This window comes from Sander vitreus, chromosome 18 (assembly GCF_031162955.1).
Source record: "Sander vitreus isolate 19-12246 chromosome 18, sanVit1, whole genome shotgun sequence".
Classification (NCBI taxonomy): domain Eukaryota; kingdom Metazoa; phylum Chordata; class Actinopteri; order Perciformes; family Percidae; genus Sander; species Sander vitreus.
Genome location: NC_135872.1, coordinates 22,340,991 through 22,362,778, shown reverse-complemented (window position 1 = coordinate 22,362,778; position 21,788 = coordinate 22,340,991). Strand labels below are relative to the sequence as shown.

General features: G+C 41.1%; 2 protein-coding genes across 2 annotated transcripts in view; one reads left to right on the top strand and one right to left on the bottom strand.

The window, feature by feature from the left end:
- vsnl1a (visinin-like 1a) overlaps positions 1 to 17,367 on the top strand; it is a 33,880-nt gene extending 16,513 nt beyond the window's left edge. The window contains exons 2-3 of the mRNA XM_078275310.1: positions 11,500 to 11,715; positions 15,048 to 17,367. Coding sequence (XP_078131436.1) covers positions 11,500 to 11,715; positions 15,048 to 15,245 — 414 coding nt within the window. The 3' untranslated portion in view covers positions 15,246 to 17,367. The remainder of the gene's footprint in view (positions 1 to 11,499; positions 11,716 to 15,047) is intronic.
- Positions 17,368 to 18,433: 1,066 nt separating this feature from the next.
- sf3b6 (splicing factor 3b, subunit 6) lies at positions 18,434 to 21,582 on the bottom strand. Its single transcript, XM_078275175.1, has 4 exons — positions 21,438 to 21,582; positions 20,244 to 20,362; positions 19,233 to 19,371; positions 18,434 to 19,070 (listed from the first exon to the last, which is right to left on the bottom strand). The coding sequence occupies exons 1-4, from the start codon at positions 21,465 to 21,467 to the stop codon at positions 18,981 to 18,983; spliced, it is 378 nt and encodes a 125-aa protein (XP_078131301.1). The 5' UTR covers positions 21,468 to 21,582; the 3' UTR covers positions 18,434 to 18,980.
- Positions 21,583 to 21,788: the final 206 nt, after the last annotated feature.

Genomic DNA, 21,788 nt, shown 5'->3' with positions numbered 1-21,788 from the left:
GTTAGTGCTGCTAGATGGGTGTTTTGTAACCACAGTTAAATCAGGGTCAAATTCCTCTTAAATGACAAGCTAAATGATGATGATGAAGAAGATGACGATGATGATGATGATGTTGATGATTTTGTGCACTCCAGGAATCAGCCGCACACAATCAGTCATGGTAGACAGCAGGGATTTCCAGTCAGCCTTCCAAAGCAGATTGAATATCCTTTTAGTCGATCTACTATATGCTTTGCATGTGTCAAACACACACACACATAACCAGTACTTGTTACACTTATCATTCGTGGTTTATGTTTTAATCAAGTGGCCCCTCTTCTTAAAAGCATGTTGTCTCACTGAATCGAAGGCTCATTTCTCCAAACCGAAGCAATCTTACAGACCTTGACCATAAACAAAGGTCAGACGTGTTTTAATGCAGTCTGATTGCACCGCATTAGCCAGAGAGACAGATGCCTGCCACTATCTCATTGTAGCATCTTTGAGTCTACTTTCACATCATATTGTTTAAACCAAATTACAAATGAAGTAGTCGAGTGGGGAACGACGTTAAGGAGACCGGGAATTTAAGGTGGGGATATCTCCCACTGGGTGAAAAGAACTAGACACATGTCAACAAACTGTTGGCAGAATGGCTGCAAAAGGCATCGCCGCTGGCAGTTACATGAAAATAACATCCAATATTAAACCTAATCCAATCGATCCAGCTAACTTATTAATAATATATACACGGTTTGTTTTTATCTGGTTTCACTTGGCATCGAACTGCTACAAATAGGTAACACAACAAAAGTAGCTAATTTAGGCTATTTATCAGGTGTCGACACCTTGGAATAATGCGTGAACACACCCAAGTCGGAATAAGGGGTGTGTTTTCTGTTCGTCCCATTCTGCTGGAGCCTTAAGTTAAGGTAATAGGAACCACATATTGCCAAGAGAATTCAATGAGCAACTGAACATATCCCGTTTTAGCTTCAACACGCCCCCACCACAAATTCAACGTGACATTGCGTCGTAGTTGAGGGGCGGAGTGTCCCGGGATATGTTGTGATTTTTCATAGATTTTTGTCTAGGAAAGAGGAAAATAACTTCTGTTGTTCTGTTTAGAATCAACTGATAGTGTAATAGTGATTGTACATGTAAGCTACTAACTCAAAAAGTAGATTTAGTGTCAAGTTACTCTTTAAGATATTCCTGGTTGATTTGGTGCACCCAGGACTACTGTGGTAACAGTGCGGTTTAATACTACAGCAAATACTGTACTTCTTGAGCAGCTACTTTGTCAGAAATACAACAACTGGTGTATCTGTTTAAAGTACAGCCAAACAAACTTAGAGGAACAGGACACTTCAGTTGGTTACCTTGCTGAGAAGTTGGATATGTAGAGCCTGTCGCTTGGCTGCTCCCGACTGTTCCATTAGTCCTTTGCAAAAATTTAAAAATGATCTGCTGTAATAAGTTTAGAACAATTAGCGGCTGTTGTTAGAAATATTCTCAGGGATAAAATACTGCTAACTTGTTTACCTTTGGTGACACAGATATCACAGCAGACACCCACCTGAGAATAACAATGGGGATGATTAAAAATGCATTTTACAGTGCAGAGGAGATTGAGAGAACGTGTGTGTGTGTGTGTGTGCGTGCGTGCGTGTGTGCGTGTGTGTTTTCTAATTGTGCAGACCCTGGAGTAGAGCTGGGCGATGTGGAGAAAATAAAATATCACGATATTTTGGACCAAACACCTCGATATTGTAGGGTTGACTATTGGTGCTTTCACAAAATATTTACACAATGATATTTTTTGACAAATAATCATCAGTAATGTGGCTATAATGACTAAGTGGGTAAAGGCAAATAATAGAACAGCTAGAACAGTCTGGTAAATTCAGATAATTACATCACTTTACTGTAATGCAGCCTTTAAAAACAGGAAAAGACAACACTTGTGTCATATTAGGATATAATGATATCCAACATCTAAGACGGTATCTAATCTTGTATCACGAATATTGATCTAATATTGATATATTGCCCAGCCCTACCCTGGAGGCTTGGAAGCAGTAGCAGCTACAGCAGTGCGCTGGCTAAGTTTCTGTTGCTGCTTGGTATGTCACTGAGGGTTTATGTAAGAGCACATGCAGGCTCCGACACACACACACACACACACACACACACACACACACACACACTGTAAATACCCCAGCCATGGATTATGCTTGTATTTTCTCTCTCTGTCCCGCTCAAGCTGTTTGCGTTCTGCTCAGTGAAGTAGCATCTAAGTGATGCTTTGATGAAGCAATGTAAACAGCCATATGCAGCGACAGCCAGTGCTGTCACGCCAAGGTCCTGCTAGTGTGTACCTCCAAACAGGCTTGACTGCATGTGACAATGTTAGCAAAGAGATGCATGAAACATAAGACATTATTTACACAGCCCTCTGGTGCCACAGTGGAAAGACGGGAAATCTTCAAGAAACAAGTCAACATTTTTTGAGTAGCGCTGTAACAATTCCAAATGTTGCTGTGCAATGAATTGTCTCAGAAATAATTGTGATTGACAATATAATTGTCTGTGGCCGGGTTAGTTCAGTTGGTAGAGCAGGCGCACATTTATTGAGGTTTACTCCTCGACACAGCGGCCTCGGGTTCGACTCTGAACTGCGGCCCTTCGCTGCATGTCATTCCCCCTCTCTCTCCCCTTTCATGTCTTCAGCTGTCCTGTGGAAATAAAGGCCTAAAAATGCCCCAAAAAATAACCTTTAAAAAAACAATATAATTGTCTCTTTCAGTCAAAAAAAAAAAATGTATTACTTTTTTAAAACAGATTCAAGTTTTCAATGAATCCCAGGATACATCTTTTGGTGATATCTCACTATCTTTATGTGACCCAGATAATGTAACGTTTTGGCCAACGAGGCGACACCAGCATGTTCAATTTCTCTGGCTTGAGACCAGCTTGAGACGGCTACAGCCCAGGATGTTTGGAGTTGCTTTGGCAACAAGTGACAGCCGCCGCTAGCATAGCTTTAGCTCAACGGCCCGACCAATAATCACCTGTATGACCACAGTTTGGCACATCGAAACAAAATCAGCAATGACCATCAACAGTCTGAACACTAAAACCTGTGCTTGCATGCTGGGAAGATGAATATGAAAATGACCTTGTGTGCTTCATGAGTGGGAATATTAATAGGCTTTAGACCATGAATGTTTATGTTAGCTGTGCAGCTCAGATGTGTGTTATTCTTTTTTATTCCATTTCTTCGATGAGCAACTTGAGTCTGTTCAGTCATCTCTGAGCAGTTACAGTGAGGTATTTGTTTTTTTCTTTCGGCACTACTGCAGGTAATGATAACATTTATCCATGGGGGGGAAATGATATTGAGCCATCCATATTGTTTAGCGAGAGGGATCCTGAGTACAAATGAGCTCTGAGGCTCCCAAAAGTGTGTATATGAGTGTGTGTGTGTGTGTGTGTGTGTGTGTGTGTGTGTGTGTGTGTGTGTGTGTGTGTGTGTGTGTGTGTGTGTGTCGTGTTCTAGCATGTGTCTCTGGACTACGGTAGCAGCGGGAAGAGATAGATTTGGAATCAGACACTATCAGTGGAAAGTAGAGGTACACGCCACAGAGCATGACAGCGGTCCAGGTCAGGCATTATAGGAGAGTGAGTGCATGAATGAGCCATTGGGTCATCTTTTGGGAGATAGGTGGACAATGAGAGGTCTGTTTTGGCACGTCTGCAGCTTGTCAGTTTTCCTGTCTATTGGCTTTGTCAGGTGTGATTAATTAGAGCAGGCATAAACGGAGAAAATTCATTATAGTATTTAATCAAGATAGAATCAGTGGATCAAACCTTTTGTTATAAGTTATAAAACAGGACCTATTTCAAACCCCATTTGTTACACTATTTTATACTATTTATGCATGCCATTTTTTCAGCAATAACCATTAAATGTATTTTCATTTTACAATTGCCTCTCTGTATAGGGGTTTTAACGTTACCGGCAGAGTCCGCTGATCCCGTGTGGTAACAGAATTGTGTGCCCCACGCACACGGGATTTACAGGAAATGATGTAGAAGACAGCATTCACATCAAATGTTCAGTAGTACCATTTCATGTTTTTTGATACAACTTTCTACAAACATGATAAAAACATAATTTTGTGTGTTGATAAACAAGATTAGCTGCTTAAAATATAAATGTAAGGGTATAATATACAGCAATATATGCAATGTATAGACAAAAATAATGCCTCTCAGTCCGCACTTATGCACCAATGCACACGTATAATCGACACACACACACACACACACACACACACACACACACACACACCTCTCAGGACTTAATATATAACTTAGTCTATATCCTTGACGTTCCACTTCCGCCGGATGCATGTATTTTCGCCGATGTCCGTTTCCTTCCTCTTTCTTTGTGTTGGAGTTCTAAACTCCGGTGGATTTCTGAGGACTATGGTGAACTGCTCCTCAGATCTCTGCAGGGTAAATCCAGACAGCTAGCTAGACTATCTGTCCAATCTGAGTTTTCTCTCCAGAGCACGTTTTTCTCACATCCCGGAATGCTGTTTGGACCAGCCAGACCCTCCTCCGCTCCGCAGCGTGTAGATGGTCTGGCAAAGCGAGATTATATATAACTAAACAGCAAATGAATAAACTCATAAAACAATCAACAGATGAAATGAGTGAAAGTAAATGTTAGTTAATGGTCCAGAGAGTATATAAATCTGATTCATACACAGCAGGGGAGATGCACTAAAACTCAATCAGGGTGCTCCCCAGAGCCAGAAAAGATCCCAACACTGCTAACTGTAGGCGGCCTCAGATCAGTTACACTTTCAACGGCTTATAGTTAGCATTTTTTATTTTTTTTTATTTAGTACATACAGTAGATACAGTGATCCAGTTACATGCAATCTGCAGCTCCCTAAACTGCAACAGAATGTGCATACAGTAAACAAATCTTCATCGCATTCCAATCCTGACCCTTGCGACTTCATCACTGGAGCTTTTAAGCTCCAAGATGTCTGTCCAGCTTAGCTGTTATCTGAAGAGCTGTCAGCGCCGGCGGGGCAACTTAACACAAATCTGGATCCAACATTGCTGTTACCTAACTCTGAAGTTATTTTCGCACCAAACACAAGTCATGTGTCTCTAGTTACTGATGAGCTTCTCGTTTGAGGATTGCGCTTGAATCACCACTTTGTGCTGTTTTCGCAGTGTTTTGGAGCCTTATTATTCATCTGTTCCATGATCTTTGCAGTCAGTCACTGCTCTGTAGTGTGAAATGGCCTTCATTTAAGTGTGACTTTCTATTTCACGCTATTTCTCTCACTCTTTCCTCCCACTTCCTGTTTTTCTATCCCCCTCCCTCTCTGGCTTTCCCTCCTTTAGTTTTTGGATCAGCACCAGTGCCAGCTTACAGTCTGATTATGAAGGCTTTAATGTTCCATTTAACAGCAGCATGTTTTGGGTCGTGTGTGTGTGTGTGTGTGTGTGTGTGTGTGGAGGTCGGGTGTTGGGCATCTGTTTGACAGAATAGGCCTCGCCACACACTCACTGACACACACACTGTGACATTAGCCTTTATTAAGCCAGCTGTGCCTGTCTGCCTTGCTCTTTCCCAAGTGGACAGAAACAGTCTGGCATTCAGCCTGTCCTTTGATGGCCGACTCCAAACAGCCATATCAAACAGCCATAACGGCAAATGGGAGCCAAATCAGGACAGAAATAAGAGTTAATGGAAATGTTAACAGCATATTCGTAGCTGTAAAGGCAAGGAAACAGTCACTTCGAGTCCAGACCGGCTCATTTGGGTTGGGATGGTAATTGTGTGCCATACATTGAAGTTTTTGTTTTTTTGTCCTCCTATTTATCTGTCTGACAATGCTTTTGCTGTAGAATAGAATAGAATATCTTTATTGTCATTGTCACAGATACAAAGAAATGAAGTGTAGTCCTTGTCAAGTGCCAAACATCTATGAGGTAAAATATGCCTAAATAAATACATAAATAAAGAATGCTACTACTGCATACATATTAATGCTAAAAACACATAGGAGACACACCCATACAGGCATCCACGTTTAAAAAATGGCACATAGCCCTATTGACATAGATCAGTGTTGGGAACTATAGTTTAGCAGCATTATTCAATGCAGACTTTGTAGTCTGTTTGTTCTCGTTTTCATTGACCTGTATCTCCTGGCTGACGGCAGTAGTTTGAACAGTGTGTGACCGGGGTGTGATGAGTCCTTTAGGATGGTTTGGGCCTTTTTGAGGCAGCGGGAGCTGTGACGTTCTTGACCGAGACATATAAGATGAACCAAAGAAACTCAGATGAAGGAATCTCACAGTCTCATCTCCGTGTCCCATTTTTTCCTTCCCTCCGCTTTTACATAACAAAGTGTTTCATAACTTGCCAGATTGTCGAGGAGCCGCAGTGGCTTTCTCTCCCCCTCCCTCCCGTTGTCAACATCTCTCCTGCATCACTTCCCTGACACCTTTCCCCCCACCCCCACCCCCCCACTCCCTCAACTTTTTCTCTACCACGTCGTTGCGTCCGTCTGTCCACGCGCTTCCTCCTGTTCCTCCCGGCCCTGGGTAGATGAGCTGAGGCAGGGCCATACGGGGGGGGGGGGCAGGAGGAGAGAAAGCCACGTCGCATTTGTGCAGAGAGCGACAGGCGCCGTCCTGTTCAATCCTGGCAGCCTCACGCCATCTCCCCCTGTCCCGAGGGGGGCTTCCTGCCTCACATTAGTCTGGCTCCTCCTGAGCAGAAGGCCAGATAGGGACCTGGGGATCGGGGGGGGTTTGGCGAGCTCTATCGCTGTCACACTCCCTCCAACACTTTTCTCTGTCACACTCAGTTTACTTTTCACTCTTCTGTCCCTCCTCATCTCTTTGCTCGTTTCCTCTCTCTGTCTGTCTGTCTCTCTCCCCTTCCTCTTCTGTCTGTCAACTCCTCACGGGAGTCTGATCGGTTTGCTACTGCAGCAGAATTTACATGGGTGGGACCTTATTGCAGACCTTATCCTGAGTTCCTAACCCATTTTTATCTTTGCTACCTTATTTTTGTTTTTATCTTATTTATTATTTTGAATACATGATCTTGTATTTTCTTTATGTGTGTATGTCCTTGTAACTTGCTGCTTGCAACAGAGTAATTTCCCAATTTATTTATTTATTTTATCTGTCTATCTATCTATCTATCTATCTATTATTGTTGTTATGTTGTTATGTTATTTTCTCTACCTTCTTTCTCTTTTTTTCTCTCCCATCAACTGCACCCTCTCCTCTCCCATTAGGATTCATGGCTTCGGCTCCCCCCTCCCCCCCTCCCCCGTCGACTTCCAGACAGTTTATGCGTGTCGGGGCGGTTACTCTCAAGCGAGGTTCGGGCAGCGTCCTCATGTTTTTTCTTCGCCTGTATGACGAGACGAGCCTGCTGCGCACACGGACAGGGACACGGTGTAGAACAGTCTCGTAGCGCCTGAAACAAAAGGACACGTGCCTCTGATTGCTCGCCGCGTGAAACTGCAAGCAGTGGAGTTTAAAGCTGCTATAATCCATCTTTTTGTATTAATTATGGATATGATGGCTATGTGTTTTTGTGATAAGGGGTCTCTCCTCGTGATGACACCACAGATAGCAATCAAGTGACTGCAGTTGCCCTGAGCTTTAGAGAGGTTTTCGGCGCATTCAACCACATGCATTTTACTCTAAAATGAATGCTAATGTTGCTTCAGAACCGCTGGGTGTGTAAATAAGAAACTGTTTGCCATATCAACCTAAAAGGTGATATGTGTTCACAACTTTCTGCTGCCCCGAAGTGGCAACAAAAACCTTTTAAACCTTTTTAAAGCTAGTCTTACTCATAAAACTTGACTTCCTCCTGGAAATGTGCACTACTTGTCGTTATTTAGTCCTGCATTTGTCAGTTCAAGCAGTCTGTGTATTCAATCGTAGATCAAAAATGTGACTGCTGCTCACGGCGGGAAAGAAACAGGAAGGTGAAATATAAGAAAAACATTATAACAATGAGGAAGGAAATATTAAAAAGTCTTCATTGTAGTGGCTACATTGTAATATGATAAACAAGAAGGACAGTTGAAGAGTGCAGCCCTTTGTAAAGACATGCCCTATCTCATAATGTTAACAGGAGCGGTTTTTGGCACTGGCGAAGCGGGCAGACGCCCAGGGCGGCATTTTTTTCATGAGACATGGGGGGCAGCACGAGCACTTCTACAAATCCTCGAAGAGGTTTTCTACTGTATTATCTATCATTTCACCGTGAGGGGAATTGGCAAATTGGCGCCCCTGCTTGCTGAGAAGGTACCGTGCACAGAGAAGCTGTGTGAGAAGGGGAAAGGGGAGGGGGGAGCGGGGGACAGTTCACCTCTGGGTGGAAAGGGTTGCTGGGCATAGGCACCGATACCGATAATACTGAGCACCCACGAAGCTGGTCGCGGTTATGTGTCAGTTAAACTTTTCATCTCCAATCCTATCCTGCGTTTAAAGATAGCCTACTTTACGGCTTTATTATCGAGTTGATAGGCGCGTGTATTCCGTCTGAAATGCAAAAAAAAATTTTGTTATATATATTATAACAGCGTAAGTGAAAGAGAAAATTATATTTCTCAATTGCACAAATCCTTCATTAGACCATTTGAAAAAAACACACTTGAGAGAATCCAGTTATTTAACTATTGCAATTACAACAGGAAACACACTTTTTAAGGTGCACAATCTCCACCTCCAACATTTTCAAAAGACAATGAACACAATTCTGCACAAAATATGACAGTATAATATAGCAATTTTGTGTGGTTCGAAAGGGGGTCTCGCCCTGGGTGTAATTCAGTGTAGAACCGCCACTGAATGTTAATGCAGTGTCTATTTCCCAAGTCTGGAACATGTTTCCGATTATTCCAACACCTCATGAATGCAGCACAAACGCCCTATCTCGCAATGTTAACGGAAGTGAAATATATTATATATATATATATATATATATATATATATATATATATATATATATATATATTTCGGTCCCGTGACTCGGATCCACTCCAAAATGTGAGGGGTTAACCCTCGGCCCATGCTACACCCTTCCACCAAGTCTCATGAAAATGGTGCCAGTAGATTTTCCGTTATCCTGCTGACAGACAGACAAACCAACAAACTGAACCGAACACATAATCTCCTTGGCGGAGGTACAAAAAAAGCCAACATGTTTCGACAACTGAAGGTCTTTGTCAGGGCTTTTAACACACAAAAAAAAAGCAAGCAGGATCTGTTGACATTTGCTGGCAGATGAAATAATCAACTGAGCTGGTTCACCTTGACTTTCTACATTCATGCTTGCAGCATTCACTGAATATGAGGTAACACAAAGTTCAAGAGCGTCTCTCTTTTTTCAGGGACTCCTCTTGCTTCTGTCTTACATAAAAGATGTTGAATTTATAGTTTATATAGATGTAAGTCTCGCATTGCCGGACCTTCCTCCACAGCGCTGTGGAGGAGGGTTGGAAGCTGTCTGGATTTACCCTGCAGAGATCTGAGGAGCAGTTAACCATAGTCCTCATAAATCCACCGGAGTTTAGAATTCCAACACAAAGAAAGCGGAAGGTGACGGACATGCGGCCGAAATGAGGGACATCCGGCGGAATTCCCGGGCGGCACCGGAGCGATCCCGGAAATGAAACGTCGTTGATATAGACTAATATACATGCAACCGTGAGTTTTTGTGAGATCAGCAACAAAACGGCACACAATAAACTACAAGACATTCCCTTTAAATGATAAAACAGAACAGAATATCTCTCCCAGTTTGTTCCAATTCCCTGATAAAAGCTGTTACTGCAAACCACAGGTCCTCAGAGAGCAGCCTCGCTCAGCTTAGATTACCCATCGGCTAAGAGTTTTTACCAAAGAGGTCAAGTGGAAGGTTATAACTAATGAATCACTCGGCTTTTTGCGGCCACCCACAGGTCTCACGGTGTGCAGTAGCTGAGGAGCTAAAGCAGGGGCTCGGTGGTCGTCCACATAGTTACTGCATTAGCCTTTGACCCTGTGTACATGCAGCGATGACAGGGATGGCTTGGACTGCCAGCACGCAGAGGGGCTTTAAGTTTGAGCCGATGCTGAGGTCAGAGCTGATCCATAGTATTTAAATTAATGATATAGAGTAGAGTCGTAGGGGTGTAGACTTTGATCGCACAAAAACAGATTAAGGTCGAGAACAATCTATTTTTGCAACATCCTTTTACATGTGCAAAAGGGCCAACAATATATTGTTTTATCTATCTATCTAGCTGTCTATCTACCTACGTATCTATCTACCTACCTACCTATCTATCTATCTACCTACGTATCTATCTACCTATCTATCTATCTCCTATCCATCCATCTATCTATCTATCTATATCTCTCTCTCTCTCTCTATATATATATATATATATATATATATATATATATATATTTATATATATATCTACCTATCTATCTACCTATCCATCCATCTATCTATCTATCTATCTATCTATCTACCTATCCATCCATCTATCTATCTATCTATATCTCTCTCTCTCTCTCTCTCTCTCTCTCTACCTACTCTATATATATATATATATATATATATATATCTACCTATCTATCTTCTATCTCTATCCATCCATCTATCTATCTATCTATATCTCTCTCTCTCTCTCTCTCTCTATATATATATATATATATATATATATATATATATATATATATATATATATCTACCTATCTATCTATCTATCTCCTATCCATCTCATCTATCTATCTATCTATCTATCTCTCTCTCTCTCTTTCTCTATATATATATATATATATATATCTACTCTATCTATCTATCTACCTATCCATCCATCTATCTATCTATCTATCTACCTATCTATCTATCTATCTATCTATCTATCTATCTACCTATCCATCATCTATCTATCTATCTATATCTCTATCTCTCTCTCTCTCTACTCTATATATATATATATATATATATATATATATATATATCTATATACCTATCTATCTATCTATCTATCTCTATCCATCCATCTATCTATCTATATCTCATCTCTCTATCTCTATATATATATATATATATCTACCTATCTATCTACCTACCTACCTATCTATCTACCTACCTACCTATCTATCTACCTACCTACCTATCTATCTACCTACCTACCTATCTATCTATCTACCTATCCATCCATTTATCTATCTACCTATCTATCTATCTACCTACATATCTATCTATCTACCTACCTACCTATCTATCTATCTACCCATCCATCCATCCATCCATCCATCTATTGGCAATAAATACGCAATGCCTCATTTTTGGAGTGAATACTTAAACAAGCCAACTTTGGAACTTGACGTGAGCGTGGAAAACAACTTAACTTATGTTTATATTGTCTTCCTCCTTTCTTTTTCCCATCCCAGTTCTTCCCGTACGGCGACGCGTCCAAGTTTGCCCAGCACGCCTTCAGGACCTTCGACAAGAACAGCGATGGCACCATTGACTTCAGAGAGTTCATCTGCGCGCTGTCCATCACGTCACGAGGCAGCTTCGAGCAGAAGCTCAACTGGGCCTTCAACATGTACGACCTGGACGGAGACGGCAAGATCACGCGGGTGGAGATGCTGGAGATCATCGAGGTATCACAGCGGCCAAGAATGTTGGATTCTCAAAATCATTGCAGTCGAGTGATGAACTGCTTCAATTTAGTGGCACCAGGGCATTTACTGGCAATACTGCTTTCATTTAGATATCTTTTTTTTAAAGGAATCGTTGGCATACTGGGAAATAAGCAGTTGGGCAAATGATAGATTGCCACATGCCTTGTGTGCTTTTTAACCTGCTGAGTCACAGGATGATTTATTTTTATTTTTGTGCTTAGTAAAAGGTCATACAGCAGAGGGCTGAGCCTGCAGGGCAAGACACAAATCATCCATAAACACCAATATAATACGAAACAAGCATCAAAAGGCAGAAGTGCATGTTTACAGCACTAGACTAATCTGGAATTAAGGGCACTTTGTCTCCGTCTCGTTGATAATGTTATAATCAGGCAGGTTCCATTTTAGGGTTGGGAATCACCAGAGGCCTCACGATACGATATCATCACGGTACGATATTGCAATTTGAAACATATTGCAATATTCTGCGATATATTGCAACTTATTACCTTTTTTCCAACTTCAAATTGTACCCCATTTCAAATGATGTCCCCAAAAGGAAACTTTGTCAACATCTGTTTTATCTAAAAAGAGAAATGGCGCTGTCTGTTCGTCTCAGTTCAATTTTACAGCTGCAAAATGGGATTGTCAAGCTGACAAACTGACCAACACATATAATAAACGGTAGATACTTGGCGTCTGTGTATCGATACAGTGTTGCCACGGAAAATACTCTGCTGTACCGATTTTTTTCCACCACCCCTATTTAATTGTCTATCGCCATCGTTTCTATTCACTCACACGTGGCGCTAAAATCCCTATATTTTTTACGTGAGATGTGTGAACGTAGGCTACCAAGTTATAACTACAAATTATTTAATAGATTACATTTTAATCAAAAACCTTGGTTCTTAATAATGATTTTACAGACAGAACATCCATACAGTACATGCAGATGTAAATAAACAGCAGAAATGGCATTCAGCATCTGAGCAGTGAAGTCCACTAACAAACTGTGCTCCGACTAGGGCTGGGCGATATGGTGAAAACCAGATATCACGGTATTCTTGACCAAATACCTCGATATCGATATTGCGGCGATATTCTAGGGTTGACAATTGGTGCTTTAACAAAATATCTTCACACTTAGATTTTAGATAAATAATCATCAGTAATGTGGACATAATGTCTAAGTGGGGAAAAGGCAAATAATAGAACAGCTACAACAGTCTGGTAAAAGTACATCACTTTACTGTAATGCAGCCTTTAAAACCAGGAAAAGACAACACTTATTTCATATCACGATATTACGATATCCAAAATCTAGCTCCGACTGATCCGTACATAGTATAAATATAGAAATATGTTCTTCATGCATGTGTGGATGCGTGCAGAGACTAATCTTTCACATTCTGTTCTGTCGTGTGGGAGGACACATCAATAAAAAAAAATTAAAAAAAACAACAGCTAATAGCCCAGGCTGTGGTGACGGTGCGTCTCTGATATTATTTGGACAGTACATCACATTATCTGTGCAAATACAAAAAACCAAGGCATCGAAAGACGCTACAGAGCAGTTGACAGGTGATCCAGCTGTGCTCCATCTGTGCTGCCGACATCAGACGGCATTTTAGACACATCATTTCAACACAGGAACATGTTTTCTCTCTGTATCTCTCAGGAATAGATCAAGTGAAGGGAACATGGATGCGCTGAGGCAGGTGTTTTTCAAACTTATTTCAGACAAAGGACCACTTACCCAATTAAAAAAAATTAAAAAAACTCACGGACCACCTAACTGCTAAAATATCCTCAACAACAAAACCAATCGGCCCTCATACGTCAACGGTATATTACAAATTACAGCCAGATTAAATGGCAGTTTTTTTTTACAAATAGCTTACTCGCTCATTGTCTCTGTTGCCATCTTAATGAGGAAGAATGGTGCTGCTTATGGTCAGACATCGGGGAAGCAATGTCAGTCTCAAGCCATCGATCCAACCCGTCAGTTGACAGGAACCGTAAACTTTATCCCTCCGTATTTCCTTCACACGGCACGCTGAGCATTTGTAACATAAAATTGGAGGCGTCAGTGTGCTGAAGTACGACAACACAGAAATAACAGCCGATTCAAATAATAATCAGGGTTTCCTCCAGAAAAGTTGTTCCTCCCGTTGGCAAGTGTCTTTTTTTTTTTTTTGGACGCGTGCCCGGCTGGGGCCAGTCAGCGTTAACGTAGAGCACTATAGTTTCTGTGAGAGCAGAATCATGGATGGAATCGCGAAATTGAGGATTTCAAAAAGATATAAGACAGACTCCATTAAGTCAGTGCTAAAAGCTAACTGGAGATTTGAAATATGACTATGTGTTCATTTTCAAACCAAGCCGCCCCACCGGAACTGTAGTTTTAAAAAAAAAACAAAAAAAAAAAACGTCTTAATACATTAAAAGGAGTTCCTAGTGGCTTAGGCCTTGTGGGCCCCCAGGCTTGCGAGACCCTGATAATATTTGAATTTCCATATGAGTTTATTTAATATTGAAAACAACACTAATATGCTCCTCACTGTTAGGCTTTGGAGTGGCTTGCAGACAGTTTGAGAAACGCTGTTTTAAATTTGAAACTAAAAACATGATATTTTACCAAATCTACTCGCGGACCACTCTTTGAGGTTCTGCATTAAGAGACTTGAGATGTACTTCATCTCTGCTTAAAGTGCTCATATTCTTCCCCTTTCCTTTATTGTGTTATATATCTTTTTTGTGCACGTTATAGGTTTACAAAGTGAAAAAGCCCAAAGTCCACCCCAAAGGGACTTACCATCTCCAACAGAAAACACTGTTCACAAACTGCTCCAAACAGCTCTGTTGTAGTCCAGCCTTTACTTCAGAGACAAACGTGCGTCACTTTGTAACACACGTTATAATGCTCGCCTAGCTGCTAGCGTGGCACGCCCTCATACTCTGCTTCTGACTGGCTAGTAGTCCTTACCTAGCTACTGAGCATGTGCGACTCCCAACAAAGATGGAAGTGAATCACACAGAAGTGAGATGTCTCACTCTGTAGCTAAAACAGAGAGCTCAACACACAGGGTGAAAAGAGGAGCTGCAGCAATGTGCAGTACAACCAAATATGGTGTTTTTTTTTAAAATGAAACCATGTAAACCTGTTCTGGTACAACCTCTAAATACAATTATGAACCTGAAAATGAGCATAATATGAGCACTTTAAAGAAAACAACTCCGCTGCGCTCTCTCTCTCTCTCTCTCTCTCTCTCTCTCTCTCTCTCTCTCTCTCTCCCTCTCCCCTGCAGGCGATCTACAAGATGGTGGGCACGGTGATCATGATGAAAATGAACGAGGACGGCCTGACGCCCGAGCAGAGGGTGGACAAGATCTTCTCCAAGATGGACAAGAACAACGACGACCAGATCTCGCTGGACGAGTTCAAAGAGGCGGCCAAGAGCGACCCGTCCATCGTACTACTGCTGCAGTGTGATCTCCAGAAATAGGCTCGGCCAGCCGCCACGGACTGCACACAAAGAATTTCATGTTCCATTCAGTTTGCAGCTATTTCCACTGAAAAAATACATATATATATATGCTTGGGACTACCTTTCAATGGATCTGCTTCTTGTGTTTGAAACACTCGTGTGCATGAGAATGTTATTTGCTATAAAAAAAGATCTATACACAACATACAGTACATACACACATACATACATACATACATACACACAGTGTATGTACAATACAAACACACTCACAATACACACACACACCTCTCACTACACAACACCTCGCACAAATAATATATTATAGATATATAAATATGAATATATATTTAAATTATTTAAAGATCAACTGTCAAAATGTGAAGTGTCCAAAGTATTTTCCATACAGTTTCATTCTACTGGAGCTTGCGCATCCATCGGTGATGTGCTACGTTGAATTTGCCGCTACTCTATTTATTGTTACGAGTTTCCTGACGCTAGCTGCACGTGTTTCTGAGTAATGTCAACGGAACCAAACTCCTACGATAATGTATCTGCCTCCAATGAGACACTCCATCCATCGTCTCCAACATTAGCTCTAGAAGAGATGGATTAGCGTTGGTCCAACTTTTCCCTCCTGAAACATGCTTGTACTGTCAGTAAAATAGAAAATAAAAAATAAATAAAAAGGAATTTAGTTAATTTGCATGCCTTTAGGTTCTGCCTTAAAAAGAAAAAAAAATCTCATTTTGCATCCTGTAATCGAAGACAGAAAGCCTTATCAAAGCAGCGCGGTGACGCTTGAGAGAAGCCGCGAGAAGAGATTTTTACTGAATAGGGAGTGAAATCACTCGGCAGTAGGTCCTTCTGCAAGTATTGTCGTATGGGATGTCTTTTCTGTGATCTGTCGAGGCGTTCTCTTTTGACTGCTATAACTGTGGGAGCATGTTTTCTTGTAGATTAGCTGTTCTATATGTTGCTAAGAGCTAAGAGCTAAGAGCCTGCCCCTGTGCATTTAAACACACTATCTCATTACGAATTAGCAGATGTTGAATGTGAAGGAATCTCACATTCTGAACCAGGATCAGAGAGTTCAAATAAATAAAAAAATTTAAAAAAAAGAGCTAAATTGATAAGATTGGTGAAGCAAATGGACCGGAGGAATCAAACATTTACGTCAGGATTCCCTGGAGACGGAGTGACGCTTCCCTCAGATGGAGTTAAATTAGATAAGAAGTATTAATCTATAGTTGGAGAGCATTGTTATCAAACTTACTTATAACCTCTGTGTCACCATCACATCCACATTTTATTTATTTTTTTCCTCCCAATTAGCCTGCAGGTTGCATATCAATACGATGAATTCAGAGGGGTTTTTTGGATTTGTTTTTATAGCATTTAAGTAGAGAAGAAACATGGCCCATGCAGCATTTGAACTTCCTGTAGTAGTTTGTCTTTTTCAGTGGAAGTAAATGAGTGCTGAAGTAGTGAGAGGAGCAGTGAATGGTTTTTCATTATACACTGTAACTAGTAGAGGACAGCCCTTACTATAAAGCCATGCGTTTTAGTAAATTGGACAAATTTGCCCTCCCTAACCCTCAAAGTATTTCTCTCTTACCAATCAGTCAATCTTTTTGTACTTTTTTACTCCCTCCTCTCACACATTGTACACGTACTGATGCATTCTAAATGTAGAGAAGTTCAGTGAAGTGCGGTGCCTCCTACAAATGATTTGGAAAATAAACCTGCAAGCCCACTTAAACAAGTTTACCTGGCCCGGTCTGACAGCGCCGCAGACCCGTGTTAACCTGCGTTAATGCTACCAGTGGTTTAAAGGGAGGCTAAAGGAGATGCGATACGTCACGATATCGCAATAATGATCTCACATCCATCGTCATCTCTCAGCAGTGTGGCTCGTCCCCCCCCCGGCAACTTTGTAATCTGAACTTCTTTACACCAACATCTTTGGCCAAGACAATGTTTCTAATTCCAACTCTGTTATTACTATTATTGCTATGGAGACACCAAATGTAAGCAACGGCATACGTGTACAAGGATTCTTTTGTAGCATGTATTGTGTCCCTGACGACATGGCTGCACTACTCCCTGTGTTGTGATTTAATCTAATAAAAGGAACTCTATGGGCTCTTGTCTGGACTGTTCACTCTTGTCAAGCATATCATGTCACATTGTCACATGTAGATGTGTTAGTCTGACGTCATAGGTGTAATTTATGTGGGGAGGGTTTGTAACCCCCCCAATAATCAAAACCTGGGCTTTTTTCATAGTGTTTGTACCTTATTTTAAGGTTTTAGTTGCTTTTTTCCTTTTGTTTTGCTGTTTTTTTTCAGCGTTTTAGTTGCCGTTTTTGCATTGGCCAAAGATTACTTTTTGGGTCCTGCAGCGGCCTGGGATTGAATCCAACCTGCGGCCCTTTGCTGTGTGTCATCCCCCATCCCCCCCTTTCATGTCTATCTACTGTCACTACAATAAAGGGAAAAGCCCCAAAAAATAATCTTAAAAAAAAAAAAAAGATTATTTTTTTGGGCATTTTAGGCCTTTATTATATAGGGCAGCTGAAGATGTGAAAGGAGAGAGAGGGAATGACATGCAGCACAGGGCTGCAGGTCGGAGTCGAACCTGCGGCCTCTGCGACAAGGACTGTGCCTTTGTACATAGGGCGCACACTCTACCAGGTGAGCTATCCAGGCTCCCTGGTTTGTCACCTTTTTTGAGTTTATTTTCCAAAGTTTTTGGTGCTTTTTGGAGAAGGTTGCACTGCTGCACTGCTTACTGGAGGTAATATTTCTAAAAATGTCCCTGTACCAACCACCAGATGTCACTGGTAGGCCTAAATAAACAGGGTTTTTTTTTAATTTTTCTATGGAAACCTTTGATTTTTGTTTTTCAGTGGATTAACATTTCAAGTAGGAGTACATTAAGTCTATACTCGACAGAGAATCCTTCGAGTGGAAAAGACTTGAGAAAGCCTGCAGTGTTTTACCCATGATTCTTTGGCACAATACCACTGATGATTACACAGGGTTCACTTGGAGGCTTGTGTCACCACTAACAGGCACAGCAAACTCCCAAATTAAAACCCCAGGGATTACATTATCACAAGCTGTTGATCTGAAAGGGTTCACACAGAGGACAGCACATCCACTATATTACATCTACAGTATGTACATAAGGGAGGCGACGGGAACTTTAAGAAAAAGGGACATTTATTTTACAGAAACCATACACTTTAGACAGTGTGTACTGATCAACTCAACTTGATATCACACACTGCATGACCATGGTTGGCTTTAAATTAAAAAGGTAAGATTGTAGAAGTATGAAAAGAGTAACAAAAACGGCAAAAAGTGACATGCTGAGAGATTTCACCATCTTACCCAGGGTGAGTACTTTGACCATACACCACCTAAATCTACTTTTTCGTTGCTGCAGAGTTTGTCCCGCTGGTCAATCACTCTGACAGGATCATCAACCAAACAGATGAGTGAACAACAGTTCCCTACCCTGATGTTAACTCACATACTGCAGGTCTAAACAGTGTTCAATTTCACACATATTTGCTGATGGAAACAAAAATCCAACTCCTAAATTTCATTTCTTTTAAAAAGAATATATTTCAACGACTGTATCCGTGACACCAGCGTAAAACCAAGGAACCTGGGAGGTTTGTACGGACAGAGAAAAAAAAAAAAAAAAAAGACTTTGAACGTGGAGGCGAAAGGTGGATGAACGCTACTTTGGAGGGTCTGTGTTGATGCCGTATTTCTCCTTTAGAAGCTTCAGCTGTTCCTCTTTCTTCTTTGTGTCCATCTTCTGGAAAGCCTGCAAAGAGAGTTGACAAACAAGCATGAAGATTTATGTTCATATTTTCTAAAAGATTCCAAATCTAAACCATGTTTTTGTTTGACTATCACAAAAGCGTATCCCACGACAACAGCCCTCTGATCTGACGATGCCCACAGACACCGTAACGCTCGTACGTACTCTGTTTGCGTTGTAGTAGAGGACCACCAGGTAACGGTTGCAGACGTTGAAGCCTGACAGGTGGTCACAGGCGTTCTTGGCGTCAAAGATGTCTTCATAAACCACATAGGCGGTTCCTCTTGATTCAGGTGTGTTCCCTCTGAGAAGTGACAAAGAGCAAAATACACCAGAAGTGACTACAAGACCAACATATGCAGAGTCCCACGGGTGTTCAGGTTAAGGGGAAGGTGTACATGCCACACAAAAGACGACTGCTCTTTAATACTACTAGGAGGCGGGTTTTTTTTAAAAGAAAATAATAATAATAATAATCTCATTTATTATGTATCCTACATGCTTTTTTTTATAATATTTTTTTCTCAAGAATAATCAAACTGAAAATTGTTTCTTCATTATTGTAGCCGATTGTCAGAAACCACTATAGACGTAATAAGTGAATACGCAAGATAAATTGTGTATTTTTCTTACTCTTTATTTCAAAAACGGCAAAACCATAATAACCTCCTTGGCAGGAGTAAAATAAAAAAGTAAAGCTCAACAAAAAAAAAAAAAAAATCCTAAAACCTACTAACAGCAGCTGATCTGTCACGACAACTAACCACGCACCCTTCTCTCCTGTGGGTTCCCCCTGGAAATTGGGCCCCACCCATAGTTGAGGGCGAATCGAGGCCGCTGCAACCCTTCACTGCCAACAGGTTGCGCCGGTGGTGCCAGGCCAGGTCTCCACGGTTACCAGATGAGTGCCGCTCGCCACTGTCTGACACCTGCCACAGGCTCGCCACTGCGGTGCCATTCGACTGCCAGTAATCACACTCGCCGTCTCTCCCAAATGTGAGTAGTAGTGTGCGTCACTATATAATGTCACATGTCATAATAAGTCTAAACTGACCACACATTTCATATGTGGAAATCTCGATCTGATGCAGTGTCTACAATAATAATTAAGTACTTCCTTTGGCCCATTTGGTCTATATAAAACCTGCAGAAAGCTACAGTGTATTTACCACTTACGTTCTGATTTGACGTATTGGTCCATATTTCCCAAAGATATCATACATTTCCTCCGCTGTGATCTTGTAAGGAAGGTTCCTAACGTACAGGATTCTGTTCACCTCAGGAGGTAATCGGATCTGCAATGCACAGCAAGAAAAACAGAGTTAAACAACTGTTAGATGATAAGTTCACTGTAAGAACATTTTACTGCAGTGGATTAGCGAAAAAGGGACCAACTGTTAAGGGTTGGCATGAAGTGCTGTTTGGGTTAGTACCACTGGAGTACTTTACACGTATGTTACATTCAAAGTCAAATCAATTCTTCAGAGTTTGGGAGCCATATATGAATTATTTGGAGTCGGATGTTTCTGCCATCTTGCTACAGGGATTCCCTGAAAGATCTTGATAAGAGAGCTAATTTCCCATTATTTGTATAACTTTTTGTTGTATGTATTTAACTGAGCCAGTGTTGTTTTTGGTTTATTTGTTTGTAATCCTTGTTGCAAATGTGAAAACTAATAAAAAAATATATATTTAAAAAAAAAAAAAAAAAAGTATGCTTAATGAGGATGGAATATAGTAAACATTAAAAAAACAGACAAATTACACAGCTACTGCTGTGCCACACATACAGCACACTTTCAGCGTTCCTTAATCTAGCTAATGAAAACTAACTTCAGGGATCATTTTACCTGCACTGCGGTAAAGGCTAGTACACTTTTCAAAAGCTAGCTAGCTAAATGGCTCGTTTCTATGTGAAATGGCCATTAATTAAGTTCATATTAATAATGATTTTTGTTTCACAGAGGCCACCACCCACCCCTACTTTAGACATGCGTCAAGTTAGTGTTACTGTGTTTAAGGACCATTCTCGTTACCAAACCTAGCTAGCTAACGTTAGCACACTGTCAATTTCGAGGCACTGCTATTAAAATGTTTACAGCGTTCGTGTTGCCACATTTCCAAAACTAAATTTCAAACCGCAAATGTCCCGAGCAAGTAACTTCAAGACGGTAGCTAGTTAGCATATGTGTAGAAAAGCAAGAATGCGGCAACATTCAGGTTTCAACATAGGTAGTGTGATTGTTTTCAATTCGTTAGCATGCTAACCATTTGCTAGCACTGGGTGACGCTAGTTTCTAGCATTACCAAGCTAATAAGATTAGTTATAATCATTTTACAGAATATACCAGCTGACTCGCTCAAACTTACATTAGCGCGTTTCGCTGCTTGCATAGCCATGGTGAAATAGTTGTACGTGTAAATAAGACCGCTGAACAACAAACACGCAGTTTCCCAGCTAGCTAACTCTCCACTGTTCCCGTTAAAATGGCAGCGGTAGTCAGGTCAGTTGGTGGTGACGGAATTCCGGTTTCCGACTTAGCGAATGGGTGCAAAAACAGCGCAGTGCTGCCGCCCACAGGATGGCTGTACTTCAATTATCCACCAGGAATCCTCACCGGTGCAGATGAGGATGTTATAAACAGCATAACTGCAGTGTTTACAAAGACAACAACTTAGTTTGACACACAATTGTTTAATTATCATCTTTCACAAACATCA